The 22,050-nt window shown below is 32.3% G+C and overlaps 3 protein-coding genes across 5 annotated transcripts in view; 2 read left to right on the plus strand and 1 right to left on the minus strand.

The window, feature by feature from the left end:
- The window catches only part of LOC108770194 (patched domain-containing protein 3), a 14,235-nt gene extending 10,471 nt beyond the window's left edge, over window positions 1-3,764 (plus strand). Inside the window, 10 exon segments of the mRNA XM_018521635.1 lie at window positions 1-31; window positions 113-325; window positions 650-1,227; window positions 1,492-2,115; window positions 2,194-2,324; window positions 2,396-2,557; window positions 2,638-2,908; window positions 3,238-3,359; window positions 3,430-3,598; window positions 3,683-3,764. Coding sequence (XP_018377137.1) covers window positions 1-31; window positions 113-325; window positions 650-1,227; window positions 1,492-2,115; window positions 2,194-2,324; window positions 2,396-2,557; window positions 2,638-2,908; window positions 3,238-3,359; window positions 3,430-3,598; window positions 3,683-3,708 — 2,327 coding nt within the window. The 3' untranslated portion in view covers window positions 3,709-3,764.
- On the minus strand, window positions 3,730-5,434 carry LOC108770193 (uncharacterized). Its single transcript, XM_018521634.1, has 3 exons — window positions 5,015-5,434; window positions 4,342-4,423; window positions 3,730-4,259 (listed from the first exon to the last, which is right to left on the minus strand). The coding sequence occupies exons 1-3, from the start codon at window positions 5,081-5,083 to the stop codon at window positions 3,925-3,927; spliced, it is 486 nt and encodes a 161-aa protein (XP_018377136.1). The 5' UTR covers window positions 5,084-5,434; the 3' UTR covers window positions 3,730-3,924.
- Window positions 5,435-7,306: 1,872 nt separating this feature from the next.
- Window positions 7,307-21,104, plus strand: Dcr-2 (Endoribonuclease Dcr-2). Of its 3 annotated transcripts, none has more exons than XM_018521631.1 (25): window positions 7,307-7,430; window positions 8,809-9,021; window positions 9,151-9,328; window positions 9,406-9,645; window positions 9,886-10,177; window positions 10,322-10,398; window positions 10,495-10,598; window positions 10,712-10,847; window positions 11,759-11,889; window positions 13,033-13,273; window positions 13,915-14,157; window positions 14,242-14,502; window positions 14,640-14,816; window positions 14,898-15,102; window positions 15,238-15,556; window positions 15,622-15,992; window positions 17,076-17,206; window positions 17,276-17,404; window positions 17,556-18,071; window positions 18,186-18,383; window positions 19,045-19,126; window positions 19,514-19,734; window positions 19,812-19,983; window positions 20,715-20,790; window positions 20,894-21,104. In XM_018521631.1, exons 2-25 carry the CDS (start codon window positions 8,852-8,854, stop codon window positions 21,051-21,053), a joined length of 4,830 nt encoding a protein of 1,609 aa, XP_018377133.1. In that variant the 5' UTR covers window positions 7,307-7,430; window positions 8,809-8,851; the 3' UTR covers window positions 21,054-21,104. The 3 variants fall into 3 exon arrangements, with proteins under 3 accessions (XP_018377133.1, XP_018377135.1, XP_018377134.1); XM_018521633.1 differs by lacking the exon at window positions 7,307-7,430 and adding an exon at window positions 8,313-8,328; XM_018521632.1 differs by lacking the exon at window positions 7,307-7,430 and adding an exon at window positions 8,638-8,722.
- The last annotated feature ends 946 nt before the right edge of the window (window positions 21,105-22,050 follow it).

Raw genomic sequence — 22,050 nt, forward strand, 5'->3', positions numbered from 1 at the left:
ATAATAATACTTGGGAAGATGTGTGCGCTGGGTAAGTGATTTTTTTTTATATAAAAGTATATAATATTATTTTGAATGAATTTATATAATATATAAAATATTTGTATTATAGATATTTTACATGGTTCCAAGAAGATGATAAATGGGAAACCATGAATAAAACTGAGTTTCCCGAGGAATATCTACCTGTTATAAACAGTACGATGGCGAAGGAACCTTGTATTCATAAATCGCTCTTAAAGATATGGCATAAGGACAGTAGAAATATCGATAAATTAACAAAGACCAGAATATTAGATGATGTTACCGCGACTCTGCAAAATACGTGAGTTGTTGGAATTATACACAGCAAAATCAATGAATTTGAATTGCGCAAACTTAAATAAAATATAAAATACAAATTACACATAGCGTATTATAAATTTTATAAAGACAGTTTTTATTTTTAAATGTGTGAAACACGTTTATTTTTCGAGAAGTTAGTTTGATATATATATAGATATATTTCTACATTGATTTAATTATACTTACACTTACTTTATTCTTTTTTTAAATTTCGATGAAATACACGCGTGATCACAATATAATATGGCTTTATGTTTCTTTTTGTATATATCTTTTTATTCCCTCTTTATGTGTTTATTCGCAGAAATACCAAGGACATATTATCTGACGTTGCGCCGTTACTAGGCGGTGTTGATTATGATCAAAACGGGAGAGTAAAGAGCGCGAACGCTACAATTCTATATTGGTTGCTGAAGAAGTCCAATCCGCAGTCACCAGAATGGGAGGTTGAGTTCATCGAGAGGGTATTGCACTCGAATCGTACCCTGCCGCCAGGTATGGAGATCTACGCGGTGACGCTACGTAGCTACCAAGACATGTTGCACGAAGTGGTCAACAGTAATATGACCGTGTTATTCTGCGGCATGTTACTGATCACGTTCTACGTAATTATGATGATTGGTCGGTGCAACGCGATGCAGCAACGAATATATTTATCCCTCATGGGTATTTCCGTGGTTGGCCAGGCTATCTTGTCGGCTTATGGGATATGCTACTATATGGGATTTTTCTACGGTTCAGTGCATCCGATCTTGCCATTTTTGCTACTTGGTATTGGCGTCGATGATATGTTCATCATCATGCAAAATCTTGAAACTATGTCAGAGACGGATAAGTCCTTGGACATCCCATCCCGTATAGCAAAATCTATTCAAGTTTCAGGTATGATAAAATTTTGTTTTGTTGTTTTTGACCAAAGAGATAATTTATGCTATACTTCTCGTGTTCATAAATGCATTTTGAATATATTTCAGAAACATTGAGAATATGTAGACGAATTAAAAATAAGAACATACGATACGTGTGTGAAGACACTATACTAATAGAATCGTCGAAATAAAAGCTTTTGAGATAATTTATATATATATATATATATATATATATATATATATAATGTCTCGACTAATAATTTACTTATCTTTATAGGTATGTCCATTACCGTGACATCATTTACCAACATGGTGGCCTTCGCCATCGGCATGACAACAGTGATGCCCTTTCTGAAATCCTTTTGTATATTTGCCGCAATGGGTATATTATTCCTCTACATCTACGAGATCACGTTCTTTGTCAGCTGTCTGGTATACGATGAAAGACGATTGGCGGCAAAAAAGGAGGGCTGTTGTTGCCAGCCGCGACCCAATTGGCAACCAAACAAATGCACCAAGCAAAACTTTCAGCGGTATATTTTCGAGAAATACGTCGGACCTTGTGTGATGAGAACGTCGATAAAGATTATCATCCTGTTAGTCACTGCTATCCTGCTAGGCGTTAACGTGTGGGCAATATTTCACTTGAACCAGAACTATGATCCGCTCGTCTATTTAAATCAGGAATCTTATCCTATACGATTTAATAACAAATTGATGAAATACTTTCCAAAGTATGGCAAGAATGTCAATATATACCTGACGGGTGTAGACTATTATCAAGATCGTCATGCATTGTCCCAGTTGGTGGACAGTCTCAAGCAAAATCCATATGTTAATAATCGTACTTTGGACCCGTGGTTTATAGTGTATCAGGAATGGCTCGACACTACTGGCAAAGGTAATATTTCTCACATAGCATATACATTTCCTAAATATAGAGTTTTCTTAATATGACATTATATATCTCATTTGCCAGGACATTATATCGAGAATAGAGACGAATATTATAATACTCTTACGGAATTTCTCCTATTTACGGTGAAAGGCCAAGCGTACATCCAAAATATGAAATTCAATAAGTTGCCGTTTAATGACTACAATATCACAGTACGTTAAAGAAAACAATACATTTTATAATCTATAAATGCAAAAAGTTTTCTCACGAGAAATGCTTTTAGACATCACAGATTCCAGTCCAACACATTCCCATAACTACGTCGTCCGATCAAACACGGGCTATGCAATCTGTCAGAGACGCCGTGAAATCGGTGAATTTTACTCAGGGATACGATTATATTGCAATTTATTCGTCGGATTATATATCATGGGCGTCGAACACGGTGAGAACTTTTTCTTTAGAATGTTTTCAAGTGTATTAATCCATAAATTAATTTATGTAACCGATTAATCGGTTTTACAGATCATCGGCGAAGAATTGATCAGGAATTTGAGTTTAGAGATAATGGCGGTAGGAATAGTAACATTGGTCCTACTTAGAAATCTACTTGCGTCGTTTTGGGTGATGTGCTGTGTACTGTTCACGCTCATCGATCTTCTAGGCTCGATGTACTTTCTGGGATTGACTATCGAAATATCATCAACCATTATGATCCTATTGTGCGCCGGACTGGCAGTTGATTATGCTGCACACATTGGTTTGGAATTTATACGTTCAAGCGGCAATAAACAAGGTCACTAGAAAATAACATTGTATTATATAATTGAATTTTCTAATTTTTTTTTGTTTACTGTATAAAAGAACACTTTTTATTCGATAAAATTTATCAAAGGTTCAGCAGAAAAAGTAGCTTTGCAACTATTGTAAGATTTTTTAATACAATTGATTAGAAATTTAAACAGATTATTACTGTTAAATTATTAAATAATACAGTTTAAACAAAATTGCAAATTATAACACATCTTGATAGTGATTAAGATCTCGTATGGAATATTGTATGATCTTTCAATAATACATAGCCTCAGAATATTGTTATAATTTCTCATCTTATTGTACTTGTAGAACGAGCACTAACGACGTTTAACGTTATTGGACCAGCAGTGTTTAATGGTGGATTAAGTACATTCCTTGCCTTTGTCCTGGTAGGTTTCAGCCAGGCTTATGTTTTCACAACTTTTTTCAAGGTATGAATACAACATTGAAAGTATAATTGTTATCAAAAAAACGGATATCACATATTTCATATCGTTTTAGTTGATTACGTCCGTAGTGACATTTGGTTTGTTTCATGGAATGTTATTTTTACCGGTAATATTAAGCTTGGCGGGACCAGGTGAAAGAAGGCAAGATAGTTCGAAAAAAAGCCAAGCTATGCAATATCAGAATGGTTATTATACCGTCCATCTATCCCAAAATGGAAAAGGTAGTACCTTTGACATTTTAATGTTACGAAACGCAATTTTTGACACAAACAAAAACAGATTTAATTTTTATTTTTCTTTTCTAGATACAGAAGATGCACTTGCTAAATGACGTTTAGCAATGCTACAAAAGGCTGCTTAGGTGAAAATATTTTTGTAGGTAATTGATAATAGCGCTAAAATTCGTATGATTGTGGAACGAATGTGCGCATATCACGTTGTAACGTTATATGCCTGTCTGCCTCTCTTTTTGGGTCTTTCCATTCTTTTATATACACACAAAAAATAGCTAAATAAAGATATCTTTCATACAAAAAGAACTTGGAAGTTATTTGCTTCGCCTGTTTGTGACTACTGTCCATTCATCATTCTCTTGTTCATTCTTATCTATGTCCATATCCTCATTTGAACTGCTGGATTGATGTTTCACTGACTGAGAACTAATAGGTTCAGATGGTTGTTCCGAGTACAACCATGACTGCAATGGTGGTAATTTTTCAAATTCCATTTTTGCTGTAGATTCATTGCCTTCCATGCAATATCGACGAAACCTTAACAATTCCTCTGCTACTTGCATAATGCTGTCGTCCTGTACTTCTGTGTTAAATTGATCATCCATATAATCGTCTAGTACAGATGCAATCTCGCTACTGATTAGTCCTTCTAGAAAAAACACAATGAAACTAATTCAGTATACATTATTGTATAACACTGTTATATGTTTTTAAAAAATAGCAAAAATAACCATTTATATACACTACTTCTGTCATATATGAACAAAATTCTCTTGCACATTCTACTGAACCCATATCATGTTCCACTGCCAACTATAAAAATAAATATATCATTTTATTATACAAATAATTTTTTAAATTTAATAATATATGTTCTTATGTTTAAAATAGAGACAGAATCTCTTTGTTTTTACTAAGCTCTATATATAATAAAAATATAAAGAACATTTTAGAATTTGATGAAAGAAACGGAATACTTATTAATATTTAGAAGAGATTTATTTTTAAAGTCTTATTGCTTTCTTATAAATAAGACTTTACGTACAATATAGGAAAAATTAAGAACGCGAGTAGATATTAAATATTAGAGAAATAAAAAATTAGGAATAAAAATTATACATAATGTACAATGAATACAAATAATAAGACATATCTTATTTGTATCCATTGCGTTGCTTAATCTCTATTTCTAATTTTTTTATTTCTCTGTTTATTCATGTCTCTAATATTTTTTCCACTGTGCCTAAAATTTGTTATAATTTGTTGTATCTCTGTTTCAAAATATGATATTGTTTTAGTATCACTAAGTGACTTCCCATCCTGTAAAGATTTAACATTTTGAAACACAAAAGATATCTACTTTTGAGAATTTAATGCGAAATTAAAGATTGAAAATCTACTTACTTTTAATGCTGTCCAATTACTGAATATACGTTGCGCGACTGTTAGAAAAAATGGCATAGTGTGCTCCATTTTAGGTTATACAATCGTGCTTAAACATATAGTCTTTCTTCGAATAGTCGAATAACCTCGAGGTTGCTCGAGATCTGCTAAGATTTTCTTTTTCTCTTTATAGCAGTCGTCTCAGGACAAATTAAGTATATATTCAGTAATAAACCTCTAAATTGTTTCCTGAAGCCACAAAAAACAAGCACTGTCTATAATATCACACTGCACTGACTGCACATTACGCACAACTACGGACTGTTGATTGTGCATTATAAAATTTGTGGACGTAAAGCAAATTGGATAAAGCAAATTCGGAATTTGGACTATGTCGAGCGCGTTTAAGTCCACGAAGCGAAGTCACATACTATAACGAGATGAAGAATCAAAGCATGATAAAAATACAAGGGTATGCTCATCAATTGTCTAAAACTCGTTCAGCTTGCGCATGTCCTTGCCTACGTCATATTCGGGTACGCGTTGATTGGTCGGTTCTGATTCGGGTGCAATCGGTGGTTATCGGTCGTAATTTATCATGGCGTCCATGGCGTAGTGCACGTTGTCATCGGTAGAAGTTAATGTTAAAAATATTTTCACGATGACCTGCATAGTGAAAGAATGCGGCAGTTATATGAAAAAAACAAAAAAAACTGAGGGAAGTAAAATTAAATATTTTACCTTTCCAAAACAATCTGAAATTGCTGAACAGTGGCGTAAGCCACTCGTTGTGACGTAAGCAAGGACAAAAATCTGATAGGTCATGCGCATGAGCATACCCTTGTCTTTTTATCATGAATCAAAGATCTGCCAAGCTGTGAGCTTGCCGAGCAATTGGTCTGTTCAATTTGTTTACACTTTCTACACATAAATGAGAAAGATATTAGGTCTGTTCGCATTGCTTTCACTTTTGGTACTCGACAATGTCACTTTCAATTACTACGTTTACACGGCACGCTTTACGCCAAAGTTATAACATCGATGTTATGAAACTGGCCAATCATAGCTATTCCTCCGAAGAATGGAATGACTGTGATTGGCCAGTTTCATAACATCGATGTTATAATTTCGGCGTGCTGTGTAAACGTAGTAAATGGCTGCGTTCAGCAAACCCAACAGTTTTGCAACAATTTTGTGATTCTTCGCTGAGATAGGACTATTCCTTTAAATCTAAAAGTATAATCCAATCAGCGCGACAAATCATAAAACGGTTGTAAGGTTCTCCGCACAATAAAAGGAACAGGAAACAGAGAACAGAGAATAAGAATTTCAACCTATCAGAAACTGCGTATTCCACAATACATGATCTCTGATAGATGGAAATTCTTATTCTCTGTTCTCTGTTCCCTATTCCTTTTATTGTACGGAGCTCCTAAAGCTGTCAAATAGCTGAGAAAAAGCGAAGATACTGAGTGCAGAGTGCAAGCGAAGATACTGAGTGCAGAGTGCAAGCGAAGCGAAGAAACTTATTTACTAACCAATCAGATTGGCTGAACAACAATTCATTAAGTCCGTTTCACACTATGGAGATTGTGAATTGAAGATTAGAATTCAACCAGTCGAAACAAAATAGATTAAAATTAAAATTATCTAACTGGTAAAATTCTAATTTCTAATTCACAATTCTCAGTCTCCAGTGCGTAATGTGACACAGATTTAAGTGATACGGTGATTTCGTCGGAGTTCGAGTTCCGCTTTAGGATCCCCAAAGGAAGCTGACATGATTGCTGTGTTGCTTAGTTAGAAATTAAAGCACCAACAGTCGATCTAAACGTTGTGCTATTTTTCCTGGCATTCAGTCAATAACAAAAATAAAACGACATCTGTGTCTTCTTGTCTGAAAGAAAACCTCCCGAATATCCACTTTTATTTAAAAATTTTAAGAGTCAACATATATTATAATATTATAATATACGATCTACAGCCACATAATATTGAAAATATGTTCTTAATGATGTTTTCTATTAAGAAAAATGCTGAGGTTATTACTTGACATGTTAAATTGGGAGTTTGTTCGAAATTATCATACGTACTCTTTTTTTTTTTACAAATGAACACGCTGCTTGTACGGATTGGCTGATGAGAAAGCCTTCGCATTTTTTTTTCAAAGAAGTTCCCTAGCCTTCAACCAATCAGAGTGACGAAATGACACTTGCGTAGATTGTTATCATCTGGAGTCATTAGGGAAGGGGATCTATATATTAATATTCGGTTCTCCGGGTTCTCCCCCGTTTTAACAAAGGCTCTCTTTCATCAAATGATGAAACTCGATGGATTAGATCAGTTGATCAGAGCTTTTAATTACTTCCCAGAGTTTTGGAGTTTCTGATTTATTTATGTAAATGATTTTGTGTTGCGCAACAAATCGTCAGATAAGGTAAGGATCTAAGAATTAAGAAAGAATTTTGGAAAAGCTCGTGAAATTTTTTGACCGCCATTAACATTAAACGATTCTGTCAGCAATTGCTGACATTTGGCAGTACTCGTTCGATGTATTTGGTGCAAGCGCAAATTATTCGCTGTATATTTAGATAATACTTAATTATAACATTTATGTTTTAATTAAAAGTTTTAAAATCTGCTATAACGATGCTGTGATAGATTAGATAAATAAAATGAAGGACTTAACGTAATAAATAACTAATTAACAGGAAGTCGATTGTGTATCTTAGAAATGAGAAATGTGAAAATTATAAAAAAAGTGAACAGATTCATTCGAATATTCGTAATACCGAGAGTTCCCGTCTGCCGACGTGTCGGACGTGTTATTGCGTCATCATTTTTGGAAAGTGTGACCGGCTTCAAACGCGCAATTGAGTTTATGTTACTCTTTCAGACTTTCGTATTTTGCATATTGTTTTAGTTACTCACCGCATAAGCGGCATTTTCGATTCTGGCCGTATCGACTCTGTGTTACGAGTCGGGGCCATTTTCACGCGAAGAAGAAGAATATTCGTAATTTAATTCTCATTCCGCCATTATTTAATTGATCAATGTTTAATGAATTTGCTCATTTTTGTAATTTTCACCTCATTTCAAAGTACACAATCGACCTCCTGGAGCCTCCTGGGGATTCAGGAGACACGCCAGGGTCTCAAAGGCACATCAGTGTACATTTTGTATGTCATGTGATGCTCGAACTCGAGAGGCCGCGTTATGGCGGAATGACTCATGGCCGTCCACTATCAATAGTGCGTCTTTATGCTGACGTGTTACGAGCATCTGAGATTATCAGATCTGACTAATGACTGAATCGTTCAAATTTCTAAGTTTTTGTAAAAACAATAAATGAACTCTAAAATTAATGCGATAGCAAATATATCAATATTTAATGTCATACTCGATGTTTATAGGTTAGCTCCGTAGTGGAGTAGCTTGGATTTGTGATACTAATATTTTTCTCCATTATATTAATTTTATGGTTTATTTACTTTGTTTTTACTACTGTTGCAGCAAATTTTAAATATTTGATGTACATATTTTTTGCTTTGAAACAAAGTAGATATTTGTGTTTTAATTTTTTTTAATTGCAATGTATTATTTTTGAAAAAAAAAAAAAGAAATTTTTATCAAGTGTAGCAGGATGAAAATTTGATACATAGAAATGTACTACAGATATAAATAAACATGGTATTTGCTGTGGACAGTTCGACTATCCATTATCTGATGGTTAAGAGGCATATATAGTTGTTAATGTTAATCAATCTTCCAAATGCCTTGATGTTGTCAAATTTGAACGTGTTCTCTTTTTCTAGCTGTTTTGTAACACCTGTGATTGATCATAATTGATACAAAGCAATGGAGCCGAAAATTATTTCGGAAACTGATGTGTTTACACCACGAGCATATCAAATAGATCTATATGAAAGGGCAGTGCAAAACAACATGATACTCTATTTGCCAACTGGCGCAGGAAAAACATATATAGCTGTTATGCTTTTGAAGCATCTAAGTTGTGATGTACGCAAGTATGTAGCTCTTCATGGAAATATTTCTTTTTTTGTGTGATATGATTTGGGTCTTTTTTTAATCATCACAATAGGTACTTGTATTGACATTATGTATACAATGGCTTTAAAAGTTTCTTTTACATTTAGACCTTATCAAGAAGGTGGAAAACGTAGTATATTCGTTGTAAACACAGTAGCATTGGTTGAACAACAATCAACTTACATAAAGAGGCATACAGATCTAAAATGCAAAGGTTATAGTGGAGACATGAAGGTGGATTTTTGGTCGGAACAACAATGGATGACTGAAATAGAAGAGCATGAAGTATGAATTTGCAATATTGTTCATACTAATTTTTTCCTTGAACAATTAATGGGTTACAACAATTTTATATCATCCAGGTTTTAGTAATGACATCGCAAATCTTCTTGAATCTGCTCATTCACAGATATGTAATATTAGATAGAATAAATTTAATCATGTTTGACGAATGTCACAGAGCTGTATCTAACCACCCTATGAGACAAATTATGCAACAATTTGAAAATTGTTCCAACGAAGAGCATCCACATGTTTTAGCTATGTCGGCAACATTGTTGAACGCTAATATAAAAGCAGATAAAATAGAATCTACAATTAAGGTAAAGAATGACATTTTATTATCTTATCAATGATCTCTGCTACACGGCACGCTTAATCGGGTTTAATAACATCTGTAGTTATGAAACTGGCCAATCACAGTCGTTGCATTCTTCTGAGGAACATATATGATTGACCAATTTCATAACTATGAATGTTATTAAGCTCGATTAAGTGTGCCGTATAGCAAGGTTAATAGTAATTACGATCTTTGGACATCTTAACATTATCATTGTTTGTAGACTTTAGAAATAACATTTCATGCGAAGATAGCAACTATAGAATCAACAGATTCTATCCAAGGCTATTGTACAAATCCTAATGAGGAAATCGTCAAATATTCGAAATATCTAGTTCCAGAAGTAGTAAACAAAATTAATGATTTTATCGAAACAACAAAGGAAATTGTCAAAAATATAAAGCTTAATTTTGATGAAATATATAAAGAATCCAGTGAGGAAATGCGACCTAAATCAAAATCTCATAAGCTAATGGCTATTTTAGACGACATAGCAAGGACTTCATTACAAGCAGGTAATTGAATCACTTTTGTGCGTATACTGGAATGGTACAGTAAATTTTGCAATCAATACAGTTATAATTTTTATGTTCTTACACACATAGCTGAAAAGAATGTTTAATCAACAATCAGCATATAAAATATCACTTTTATTGTAGGCATATATTGTGGGAACAAGTCCGCTTTGTTACATTTAATCCAGTTAGAGAGTTTGAGAAAATATTCCGATGATCAAGTATGAATTGATTAAAATTATGATTAAAATATTATTTGGAAGTATTCTACAATTTTAGTCTTAATTTTACTGACAGACTTATTGATATTTTTTTAGATGACAAATGTTCTTCTGGATTATCTAATTACACAAGTAATGCTAATAAGAAAATTGTTCGATAACGAGATGAAAGGCTACATAGAATTAGATCGGTTATCTAAGTTAGTATAAAATATTAAAAAATTAATATTTATTGCACACATTATAATAACTTATATTGGCTAATGTTACAGTAATATATATACATATATTGAGTAATATTTTATAATTTCAGCTTTACATGTAACCAAATCCAAAAATTATTTGAGATATTGTTGAAATATTATAATAACTTAGGCAAAGAAAAGTTCTGCTGCATTATTTTTGTCAAGGAAAGATTTATGACACAAGTCATATATCATGTATTAAAAGTAAGTTTCCTTTTTATGATTTTAATTTGATTATTAATAATCAATTAGCAATAGTACAAATTGATAATTGCTTTCAAAAAATATTGTTTGTCAACCTTATGATAAATTAGTATTGATAATCGTTAGCAATCAAATATAAATTTAATTATTTAGTAAACTCGAGAAAGTAGAAGAAAGGAAAGGATCATGAAGTACTATTTTATTTTATTGAAGTAATTGTAGATATTTATGTGAAATAATTACTTTTAACTACTCTATGAGATAACTATTTTCAGTCCAAATTTGTTAACTATAAAGTGATAATTATATTATTAAGTAAAAATTTTTTTATTATACAGAATAAGCATAATTTACAAAAAACTGAAGAAGGAACAAAGATCAAATATATGTACATATTTCGATCAAATTTAGTTCAATTATGGGTATTTTCAAGAGATACAGATGACACAGTGTAATACAGTGAGTTTTTACATCTTGGTTGTTTACCATTGTTAAACAAAAATGAAATTATTACTGTGTTACATTGTGTTTCTTGTTGGAAAGCACCATATATTATTTAAAAGTCATGTTCAAAGCCCCCAAGTTAGACTAAAGTTATAAAATTAATACTAATATACTTCTCAAAATTACATAAGGAGTACACATCTATAAAATTATATGTTATCTACAAAACTGCAACTTTTACAACAACGCAGTAAAAACTAACGACCAATGATTATATTATAACGTCTAAGCAGACTGTGAAAAAGTAATTTTAACGGTCGTCTTCAGAATGCACCGCAAACTATACTATACTAAGATATCATGTATTCTGTAACCCCCATCTATTTCATTATCATTTCTTTTCCTCTATTAATTTAATTTTAATATTAATATTTATAAAATCTACATTTTATTCATATTATTTTTAGACACTATCTGCACATGATAGAAGATACAGTTTTCTTCAACCCGATTATGTAATTGGCTTTCAAAATAATCCTTATAAAAATACTAGAGAAGTTTCGTGTATCGCAAAATGGAATAAGGAAGTGTTGCAAAGGTAAAACATTTCTTTCGTTTTTTGCACATTTATTATTTCCCTAGGGATGTCGATAAATTTCGTATAAATTATAAATGATATCCTAGCATATCCATGGGCATATCATGAAATTTTTTTCGGGGGGGGGGGGGAACCCATGCACCAATCAGAAACAACAAAAAAAAAGGATTTTGCTATTGTACCGAAAAGAATATCTTTCTGGAATTCTCTGGTTTTGTCCTTAGTTCCATTGGATCTAAATGTATAAACTAATCATATTCAAGAATTTTACAACAGTTGCAAAGCTGCTTTTTCTGATGAACGCAGCCAATGTCATTGCATTAATTTTATTGTTATAATTTACAACAATTTTTAACATTGAATCCATTTGGACATTTTTACAACTTTTAATATCTCCTCGTACCTCATTTTGAAGAGGAAGAATGTTACGTTTTGTACATCACTTTTACTTATTTTTTTAAAGACTTTTTTGAAGAAGTAATACAGTTACTACAAGAATGTATTATATTACGTTTTTTTCGGGACAAAAACCTTACAAAAATTTTCCTTATGTGTCGCATATTTTGTCAAAGTTCGAATTAACGGAAGTATTAAAAATTACTTATATGGTCTTACAACGAGAAGAAAAAAATATTTTATGTAACAGCAAAAACTCACACACAGCCAAAAGTAAAGTTGTATGTTTTTTACATTTAAAAATGAAAGAGAAGAGTTTGATAGAGTATGTACATCGCCAATTCAAAATAAAATATAGTAAAGCAGTGAAAAATAATTAGACATCTAACCAATGTGAGTGGATGTGTGCTATCAGGATGTGCGCTAATGAGACTCTTTTAAAATGAAATGATAAAAAATTTCACCATATCAAAGATTTGAACCCCCAAACCTCCCTTCTGGATATGCCTATGAGCATATCTAATTTTCATGTGATGTATATTCTTATTGGAATGACAGTATTTATGATTTGACATTTTAATCAAATAATAATTTATTTTTTATATTTTGCGGTCATATCAGATGCATAAATTTTTTTTCTATGTGTATAGTATTTCTATGTATTTACATTTAACGAGGAAAGAAAGAATGAAAAATATTTTTTAATCAGTTTGATGTAATTAATTAATACAAAAATAATTGCTGCAGATTTAAAAATGGTTCGACAAATTGTATTGTAGCGACCGATGTGGTCGACGAAGGTATCGATATACCAACGTGCACGTTGATAATACGTTATGACATGCCAACAGATTTTAGAGGATATGTTCAAAGTAAGGGTCGGGCACGCCATAACTTGAGTAGTTATTTAATTTTAGTGGAAAACAATGATGAGGATTTTCTAAAGAAATATCACCAATACAAAAATACAGAGAAGAAATTAAAATGGGTAAGTAATAGGTAAATGATAAATAACTGTAGGGCATTGTTGATGAAATATGATCGTACGATCATATGATCAAAATTATTCTCGATTTGCAATATTGTTAAGCGAAATAGATAAGTTTATTTAATTATATTGAGGAAGATTCTGTGAGTCAAAACGTCTATTGTTAAATTCATATTAATGGTATGTTAAATTAATTTTAAGATTTTAATAAAACATCTTGTATTGCTTGTATATTTGATCGTTGATATTTGAATTGTTTTCATATGCTCAAAAATTTTTCCTTTTTTATTATACGTATCAATATTTTTTGTCTGTGGAAATTCTTAAATAAATGTTTATGTTAACAACTAACTTAAAATAGTATGTTGCATGCATGCATACTCTAATTACGTACATCAATTATTTTAAAATGAGAAAGACAAAAGATCTTTTTCATCCTCAAGCTAATGATTAGAATATGCTGTCATAGTTTGATGGACCTATTTCAATGGCAACATAATAATTCAATAAAGAAATACATTATGTAATAATGTAATGAACAGTTTGACTAAATAAAACGATAAAGCACATTAAAATGTGATAATCACGCAAAACCAATTCAAATAAGGAATAATCAATACATTATGTCTTTTTATTGTTAGATTTTGGTAGGACAAAATGAACGCCCATTGCCTACTCAAGATGATATTGTAAACGGTCTGTATAGTGATTTTGATATCGAACCATATACAGTAAAACGTGGTGACGTTGTGGAAAGTCGCCTAACAGAGTTTGCCACGATTGACTTGATAAATATGTATTGTGCTGCTCTACTGACATCAAAATTTGTTTATCTGGTTCCGGTTTGGAAGTTAGATAAGGATGATTCTAAAAATATGTATAGGGTATTATACCTGTTCTTTATTATTTAAGTCTTATAATTTATGTAAACAGTATTATATTTATTCATTATATAAAAATTCGGACAGATTTCTCTCAAATTACCAAACCTATCACCATTGAAAGACGTAACTTACGGCGATTTTATGAAGAGTATAGATGGTGCTAAACGATCTGTTGCTATGAAGACTTGCATAAAATTGCACAAGCTGGGTGCATTGACCGACAAGCTGTTACCTGCAACGAATGACGAGTTAACGAAAAATCTGGATTTCTTATTTCCAAATTGGATAAATGAAGACGGTTATCTGTCTGGCACATATAAAAGAAAGCGAGAACATCAGCTAGAAGCAAGTATACGTACTATATATGTTAAATGAGATTTTTTTGTAATAACAATTTATATATACATATATACTTATAATTCTATAAATAATTTCTATAAGTATATATAAACAACTCTTATTTTATAAAACTGCTTTTGCAGTATCCGCTGGCATTTCATGGTGCTTACCCACAGCCTTTACAATTACTGTATCTTCATGTTTTCGATTGCACTTCTATATGTCCTGTAATGAGTTACGACAACAGACGCATAGTCTTTTATAATTTGCTTAATGACAAGAGTGGCTTTGGTATTCTTTCCACGAAGAGTTTGCCAAAGGTAGAAGTCGTATTTACTAATATTTGATAAAATTAATTTAAACGGTTAATCACGTTAATACAATTGTTTCATGTTTATCAGATACCCTCATTTCCGATTTTCATGAAGGATGGTAAATTAAATGTTGATGTAAAGTCTAATCATACAACGATGGTGTTAAATCAAAATAAAATTGAATTGCTTAGGAAGTTTAATTTCTTATTGTTTAGTGAAATTATTCCAGTTATTAAAAGCTTTATGATTTTTGATAATGACAATCTCGAAAATTCTTTCGTAATTGTTCCATGTAAGTATGTAGTTTGCTTATTGTTATATAATCTAGCGTTATTGTACTTTATATATTTTTAGTTTCTAGTTTAATGTGTATATCGATACTAATAAAAACTATCAAATCTTTTTTTTTACTTTTTTGATATTTCAGTGAACGACAAGCAAGAAATAAATTGGGAGATTATTGAAACATATCAAAATTTAGAACGAATTATACCGAATATACCTTTTTACTTTAGAACTAGTGATTACGAATTAGCACTTGTTGCTCCAAGTTACAGATATAATGCGGTCTATATAGTCACACGAGTCTGTGACGATCTCACACCCGAATCATGTTTCCCCAATGAAGATTTTGACACATACACACACTATTATAAAGAAAAACACGGACTAATTATACAAAATTTGCAACAATCTATGTTAGAAGTGAAGCCAATACCAATTAAAATTAATTACATAAAACCAAGGTATGATAATCGCAAAATTCACGTTATGGTATCTATATAATTTGGCTAATTTACGGAATTTATAGGAAACTACCCGAAGGTCCGCAGAAATATAAAAAAACTGATGACACAGTGGAAGATCTTCAGGAACATCTAGTTCCGGAATTATGTTACAAGATAAATTTTCCAGCTGTTTATTGGTTAAAAGCGACTACTTTACCTTCCATTCTTCATAGAATATGTCAAATTTTAGTTGCGGAAGACTTGAGAGTAACTATTGCAAGAGAGACTGGATTAGGAACGTTAATATTGAAAGAATCGTCTTCCTTAAAAATAGAAGAGGATGTCGAGAAATCGAATGAAGAAGATTATAGTAATGGATTGGAATTGACGGATGATTCAATCGAAAAAACGCTATCAGACGAAACATATTCAGATCCAAATTTATTCGATTTGGGTGCGTATCCAAATCTTGTAAACTGTGGCAAACATTGGCAAACCTTTCGGCCTATTCTTTAATTATTCTCCTACCAATAGTGTACTCTTGGTCTTTCCTACTCTATATTTTTCATTACTGCTAAGCCTTTTCCATCTTTTCCTAGAAATTCTCCCTACTTGTAGAAACGCACTCTCTCAGTTATCTTCTTTTTTCCGCAAACCCTGCATAACCTATCCCCAGCTTCTCTCCAATATTGGCTTCCTCTCATATCGTTTCTATATTGTATCTTGCTATCAGGCTTCTATCCATGCTTCTCCCCATTCAAATATTCTGGTATATTCGCTGTCATTATGTTCTTATAATTATTATTGTAGCTTGACTGTTTTTCTTTTCCTCTCTCTTGTTCTGCTTCCTTTCTTAGTATCCTCTCCCCTACCATCTGAGTTATCTTTGTATCTCCATTCTCCCTCTCCTGCATTTGCTTTATATCTCCTAAATTTTCCAAAAACTTTATTCCTATTTTCTCTCTTCTTTTTCTGGTCTCTCTTTTCTCATCTTTTTGATACATTCTATCCTCCAGCTTTTTCTTTGATATTCTCACTTTTTCGTCGAATATGCAATATCCTTTCAAATCGCCCCAATTTTCAAATCCATCATTTTAGTCTTTTATGTTAGGATATAATTTGGGTCTGGTAATTTGCGTCTAAGCCCAGTATCTATTTGACATATTTCCTCTAGATTTTATCCAGGCTTCCGTTCTCTTGCCAACCTCATGTTTCGGCTCTGTAAAGCGCTACGCTGCTTACTGAGGCGTTGAACTCATTCGACAAGCAGGAATTCTCGTCCTTTTTCTAAAGTAATTTTTTAATCATTTTTCTCCTATACTCCATGTTTTTTACATCACTCTCCTAAATCTCTCCTTAATATGTCTTGTTGATCTTCCTGATGAGAGAGAGAACGAAGATGCTACATGTAAAAAGTACAAGTAACGCGAATAGACCTTATATTATATAAATTTTAAGGAATTGATAATATTATCATGACTTTCTATTCTTATAATATTTGTGTTTCTGTGGGATTTATTTTCATATATAAAAACAGATTGTAACCCCTTCATGAGAGACCAAGAACCTCGGGATTTATATCGTGATATAGACTGTATTCAAATGATCGATATTCAGTATTACAACCAGTTTATGTCTGAAATCTGTGAAGAAGATGAGAGCATCAAGGTAAAATAGATTGTTATAGCTATATGTGTTACGATTACATGTGTTTAAAATGATCATGTTTATATGTAGCAAAATGCGAATAAGAATATTGGTCGCTACAGTCGGAGGTCAGTAATATCAACACCACCGTTGAATGTTCTTACATCGTCTGATGAGTCTTCTTTCTCACAAGGTCCTAATTCGACTGAAATTGTACATGTAAGTAAAAGCTGATTTTTCACGTTGAGTAATTTCGGATCATAATCGTAAGCAGGACGAAATTTTAATCCCGAATGTAATTTCCGAGTCCCTGCATGCCGTATAATTAAAATAATTACATATATGTAATCGCAATTTTATTTAATTTTAGGCACTGACCACTAAATTAGGCTCAGATATGTTCAACCTGGAGCGGTTGGAAACTTTAGGCGATTCCTATCTAAAGTTCATCGTATCACTATTTTTATATCATACATTTCCGACATTTAACGAGGGTCAATTGACGGCATTGAAAGGAAAGATTATTGGCAATCGGAATCTTTATTATTGCGGCAATAAAAAAGGTATTCCTGGACGTATAAAGAATGATGCATTTGTGCCCACGAGCAATTTTATCCCACCTGCGTATTCGGTGTACCGTCCATTACAAAAAATATTAACGGATGAATCGGTGGCGCCAAATGTATTATATGAATTTCAAATACCGACAATGGAGAAATTTACCGGATATATAAGTGATGATACGTTAAATATGATGAAACAGACTGCATTAAGTTGGGACAAGGGAGATAAACAAACTGGCGTCGAACATTATCTCGGTGTACAAGTCTTATCTGATAAAACCGTGGCGGATTCGGTAGAAGCGCTTATTGGTGTTTATCTCAGAGTAAGTTTGTCCGAATATAACCGTCTTGACTGTAGACGTCAAGACTGTATTAATGTAACTAAGTAGCGCTATGTCAAGTGTATTATGACACTGAGAAATATCTTTATGCATTAGAGTAACCATATAAAAGGTGCTGCACAGTTGCTCAAATGGTTCGGTATACTGCCTGATGTTAGGATTGACAAGTTACTGAGTAGCATTTCACAGGATCCTGTAATTGGCGTGGGTGATCTCAACTACCACATGCCATGGACTGATACTTTAGAAATCAAGATTGGCTATAAATTTCAAAATCGAGCATTTTTGCTACAGGTAATCTGTTGAAAGGAATTATTGCACGAATATACAGGATAAATGCATGTACTTTAAAAGGTAAATCTATTATTAAAACAAGTAAAAAACGTTAAAAATATATGTTCTACGTATCTTAATTTTCAAGTTATGGATGATTAAAAAAAATGTTTGAAGTATTTGTCTCGTACGTCAACACACGCTACTCTGCATGCATTAGTATTAAGTTTTGCACTCGTTCAAAAAAATACTAGGTATTTTTTGAATAGTCTCAAATCCATTTCGTATCCTTTCTCGCAGAGCATCCACATTGTTTACTAGCTTTGAATACACAATAGATTTTAAATGGCTTCAAAAACAAAAATCTACTTAATGGATTGAAATCAGGAGATCGTGGTGGCCAGTATGTAGCGTCCAGTCTCGAACCGAGTCATCTAACGCTGGAAGCTGGATTTATTCCACGACGCTATACCCTTTTCGTGCATTTTCATTGTTTAACATCAATTTTAGTCAATAACCTATTTTAATGCTGAAAATTAGCGTCGAGCATCAACACAAAACCTTTAGTGTAGAGATTCACCTCTTAAAATATTAACATGCATTTATAAAACACTTTGTGTGTGTGTGTGTATTTTCAGTACGTAATAAAATTAGAACTATGATTAATAACACTATTTTTCAGGCATTCACGCATCCATCCTACACAGCAAATGGAATAACTGAATGTTATCAAAGATTAGAATTTCTCGGAGATGCTATTCTTGGTAAGTAAAAAATATTGACTCTGTGTATACACACAGTAGTATTTTAATATAGTATCACACATAGATACGATATTATTATCACTAGACTGCGGAACTTTATGCAAAATACTTAACCGAATATTAACTATCGGACAGTTTTAGCAGTCAATCGTTGTTCGTTAAAGAGTTATTAAAAGGTGAAGTAAAAAGATTGAGATTGCCATCTGTAAATTTACAAAATTGCAAAATATGCATTTTATGCAAAACATTCAGTTAAATATTTTGCATAAAGTTCCGCAGTCTAATTATCACACATGAATATAATAATGTTTAGAGACTAGAGGATATTTGTATCTCTTCTAATTCTTTTAAATCGCAATTTGATCATGAATTGCATCTTGATTTCAGATTTTTTGATAACGTGTTATATTTACGAAAATTGTGTTAATTTAAGTCCTGGCGATCTTACTGATCTGAGATCAGCACTTGTCAATAATATAACGTTTGCTTGCTTGTCAGTACGACATGGTTTGCATACCGCTTTATTGGCCTATGCTCCAAAATTGCATGAAATAATTGATCGCTTTGTAAGATTCCAAGAAGAACGAGATTATGTGGTTAATGACGAGGTACGCAAGTGATACAAATTTTAACAAGTGTAACAAATGTGAAATGATATATCCTCTTTCTTTTCTTTGTAATACAGTTACTGTACGTGTTAATCGAAGAGGACGAATGTAATTTAACAGAATATGTTGACGTCCCCAAAGTTCTCGGAGATTTATTCGAATCTTTAATCGGTGCCATTTATCTTGATAGTGGCAAGAACCTTTCAAAAGTGTGGGAAATAATTTATTCTTTCATGCATAAGGAAATCGGTAAGATAAATTAACATATACATATACATGTAGTAGTGATAAGATTTTTGTATCTTTAGGTCAGTGCTGGAATTTATTGCAGCGAAAGTTGCAAATAAACTTTAGATCCTTAAGCTTAATAGAATAACTTTAGGATCTGTATCTATTTAACCTATTTCTTCCATCAATCTCTTATAAAAAACGAGATAAACATATGTGGAGTGACAGTCGGGATCGAACCTGGGATCTGTTCGTTATGAACCGACCCTTTTCGCATTGAGCCATACTTCACCCCACGATATGTGTGTACAAATCTGTATGTGTATATACACTATATATACACTATAAAAAAATGTTATGAAATTTAATCTGCTTTCCATAAAATTTTATGTGAATTTGCATGAATTTAATGCACACGTTCATTACATTTAAGATTTGTAATTTAGTTTTTACGTTTTTAGTAATTAAAAAAATCATTCATTACTTTTCAATTACCTTATGACCACAAGCTTCCGTTACATGTTACTTAAATTCATTACGAAATTTCTAACAATGTGTGTGTGTGTGTGTGTGTGTGTGTGTGTAAAAAAAAATATATATATATATATATACACACTGCTAAAATAAAGTAATTCCTGGTTAAATCAAGAACTCATAATTAGAGCGTTTAATTAGAGTTATTAGAACAATAAATTTAAAAAATTTATATAATTGTCTGCTTCTATATTGATGTTTTAATGCCTGTTTTATAGATGAATTTAGCAGAAATATTCCTAAACAACCAATACGAGTGATACATGAAAATACAGACATACGTCCTAAGTTCCTGTGAGTATGATCATGTAGCAATGTTATACACACCCACCTACGCACGCACACACATATATACACACAATTCATTTATGTACATAAAACACACTTGTGATTACAGAGAAGCAACATTGATTAAAGGCACTAACACGGTTATGGTATCTTTGAAAATCACTATTGCTGGTAAAGAAAAACTCTTCCATGGTTTCGGTGTTAACAAAAAACAAGCTAAGTGTGCAGCCGCAAAACAAGCATTAAAAAGACTGCAACTCGAAAAATAATTAAGTTTTTTCAAGATTGTTTTACATGATATATATATAAATAAATGTTTATAAATGTTAATATTTTTAGATTTATGAATATTAAAATTAATTATTTTTTCATATTTTCATAGGTCTTATAATACAATCAGGGAATGGAAGTAACTAGTTGCTTGTTACTATTACCGTTACAAATTACCTTTTTTTGGTAACAGACTGGTAACGGCTTTACTTTTTTTTTTGGTGACTGTAACGATAACGTACAATTATTTTTGTCATTACTTTTCATATTTTAAATCTATTTGTGACATATGTATACATACTGATCGTGTGTTAATATTGATGGATTGACCTAAAATATTGATGACGATCTGGATTTTAATTCTCGAGTAAGATTCTGTATCGCTTTACTAGGATCCATGTCACAGTGGCTAAGGTCCACTTGATGCTACAAATATTTCAAAGCATTTTTTGATTGGTCAATTAGTGAAATTCTTTCTTCTGATTGGTCAGTGAAATACCTCCGAAGCGTTTGTAACGCCAAGTGGACCGCACTCAGTATGTTACCAGTACAATAAAACTAAAGTGAAATATATTGTCAATAATACTGATCGTGTAAGGTGGTAAAAATACTAAAAAATATTGATGCACATACTGTCAGTATTACTGATTCAATATTACTGATCAGTATTGGTCGCGTTCAGCAGATTCAACTCTTGCAGAGCGGATGAGCATTCGTTGCGAAATTATTGGCGTATTCTTCTAAATCATCCATAGCAGTGAGCGCTCACGGATTCGCTCCGCAACAGTTGAGTCCGCTGAACGCAACCACTATTAACCGTATAGGATCATTTTAACGATATCGTGATTCGTGCACAGACTGACAATGTTTGGCATTTGCCGCTGCGCATTCGTCATATTGAATGGAAATCATGCGTTTTTTTCTCGATCGTTCTTCACACGTGATTGATGAATAAAGTTGAAAACAAGGTTTTTAAAAAGCCGCTTTTTTTTTAAA

Source organism: Trachymyrmex cornetzi, unplaced genomic scaffold (genome assembly GCF_001594075.2).
Source record: "Trachymyrmex cornetzi isolate Tcor2-1 unplaced genomic scaffold, Tcor1.1 scaffold99, whole genome shotgun sequence".
Taxonomy (NCBI): Eukaryota; Metazoa; Arthropoda; class Insecta; order Hymenoptera; family Formicidae; genus Trachymyrmex; species Trachymyrmex cornetzi.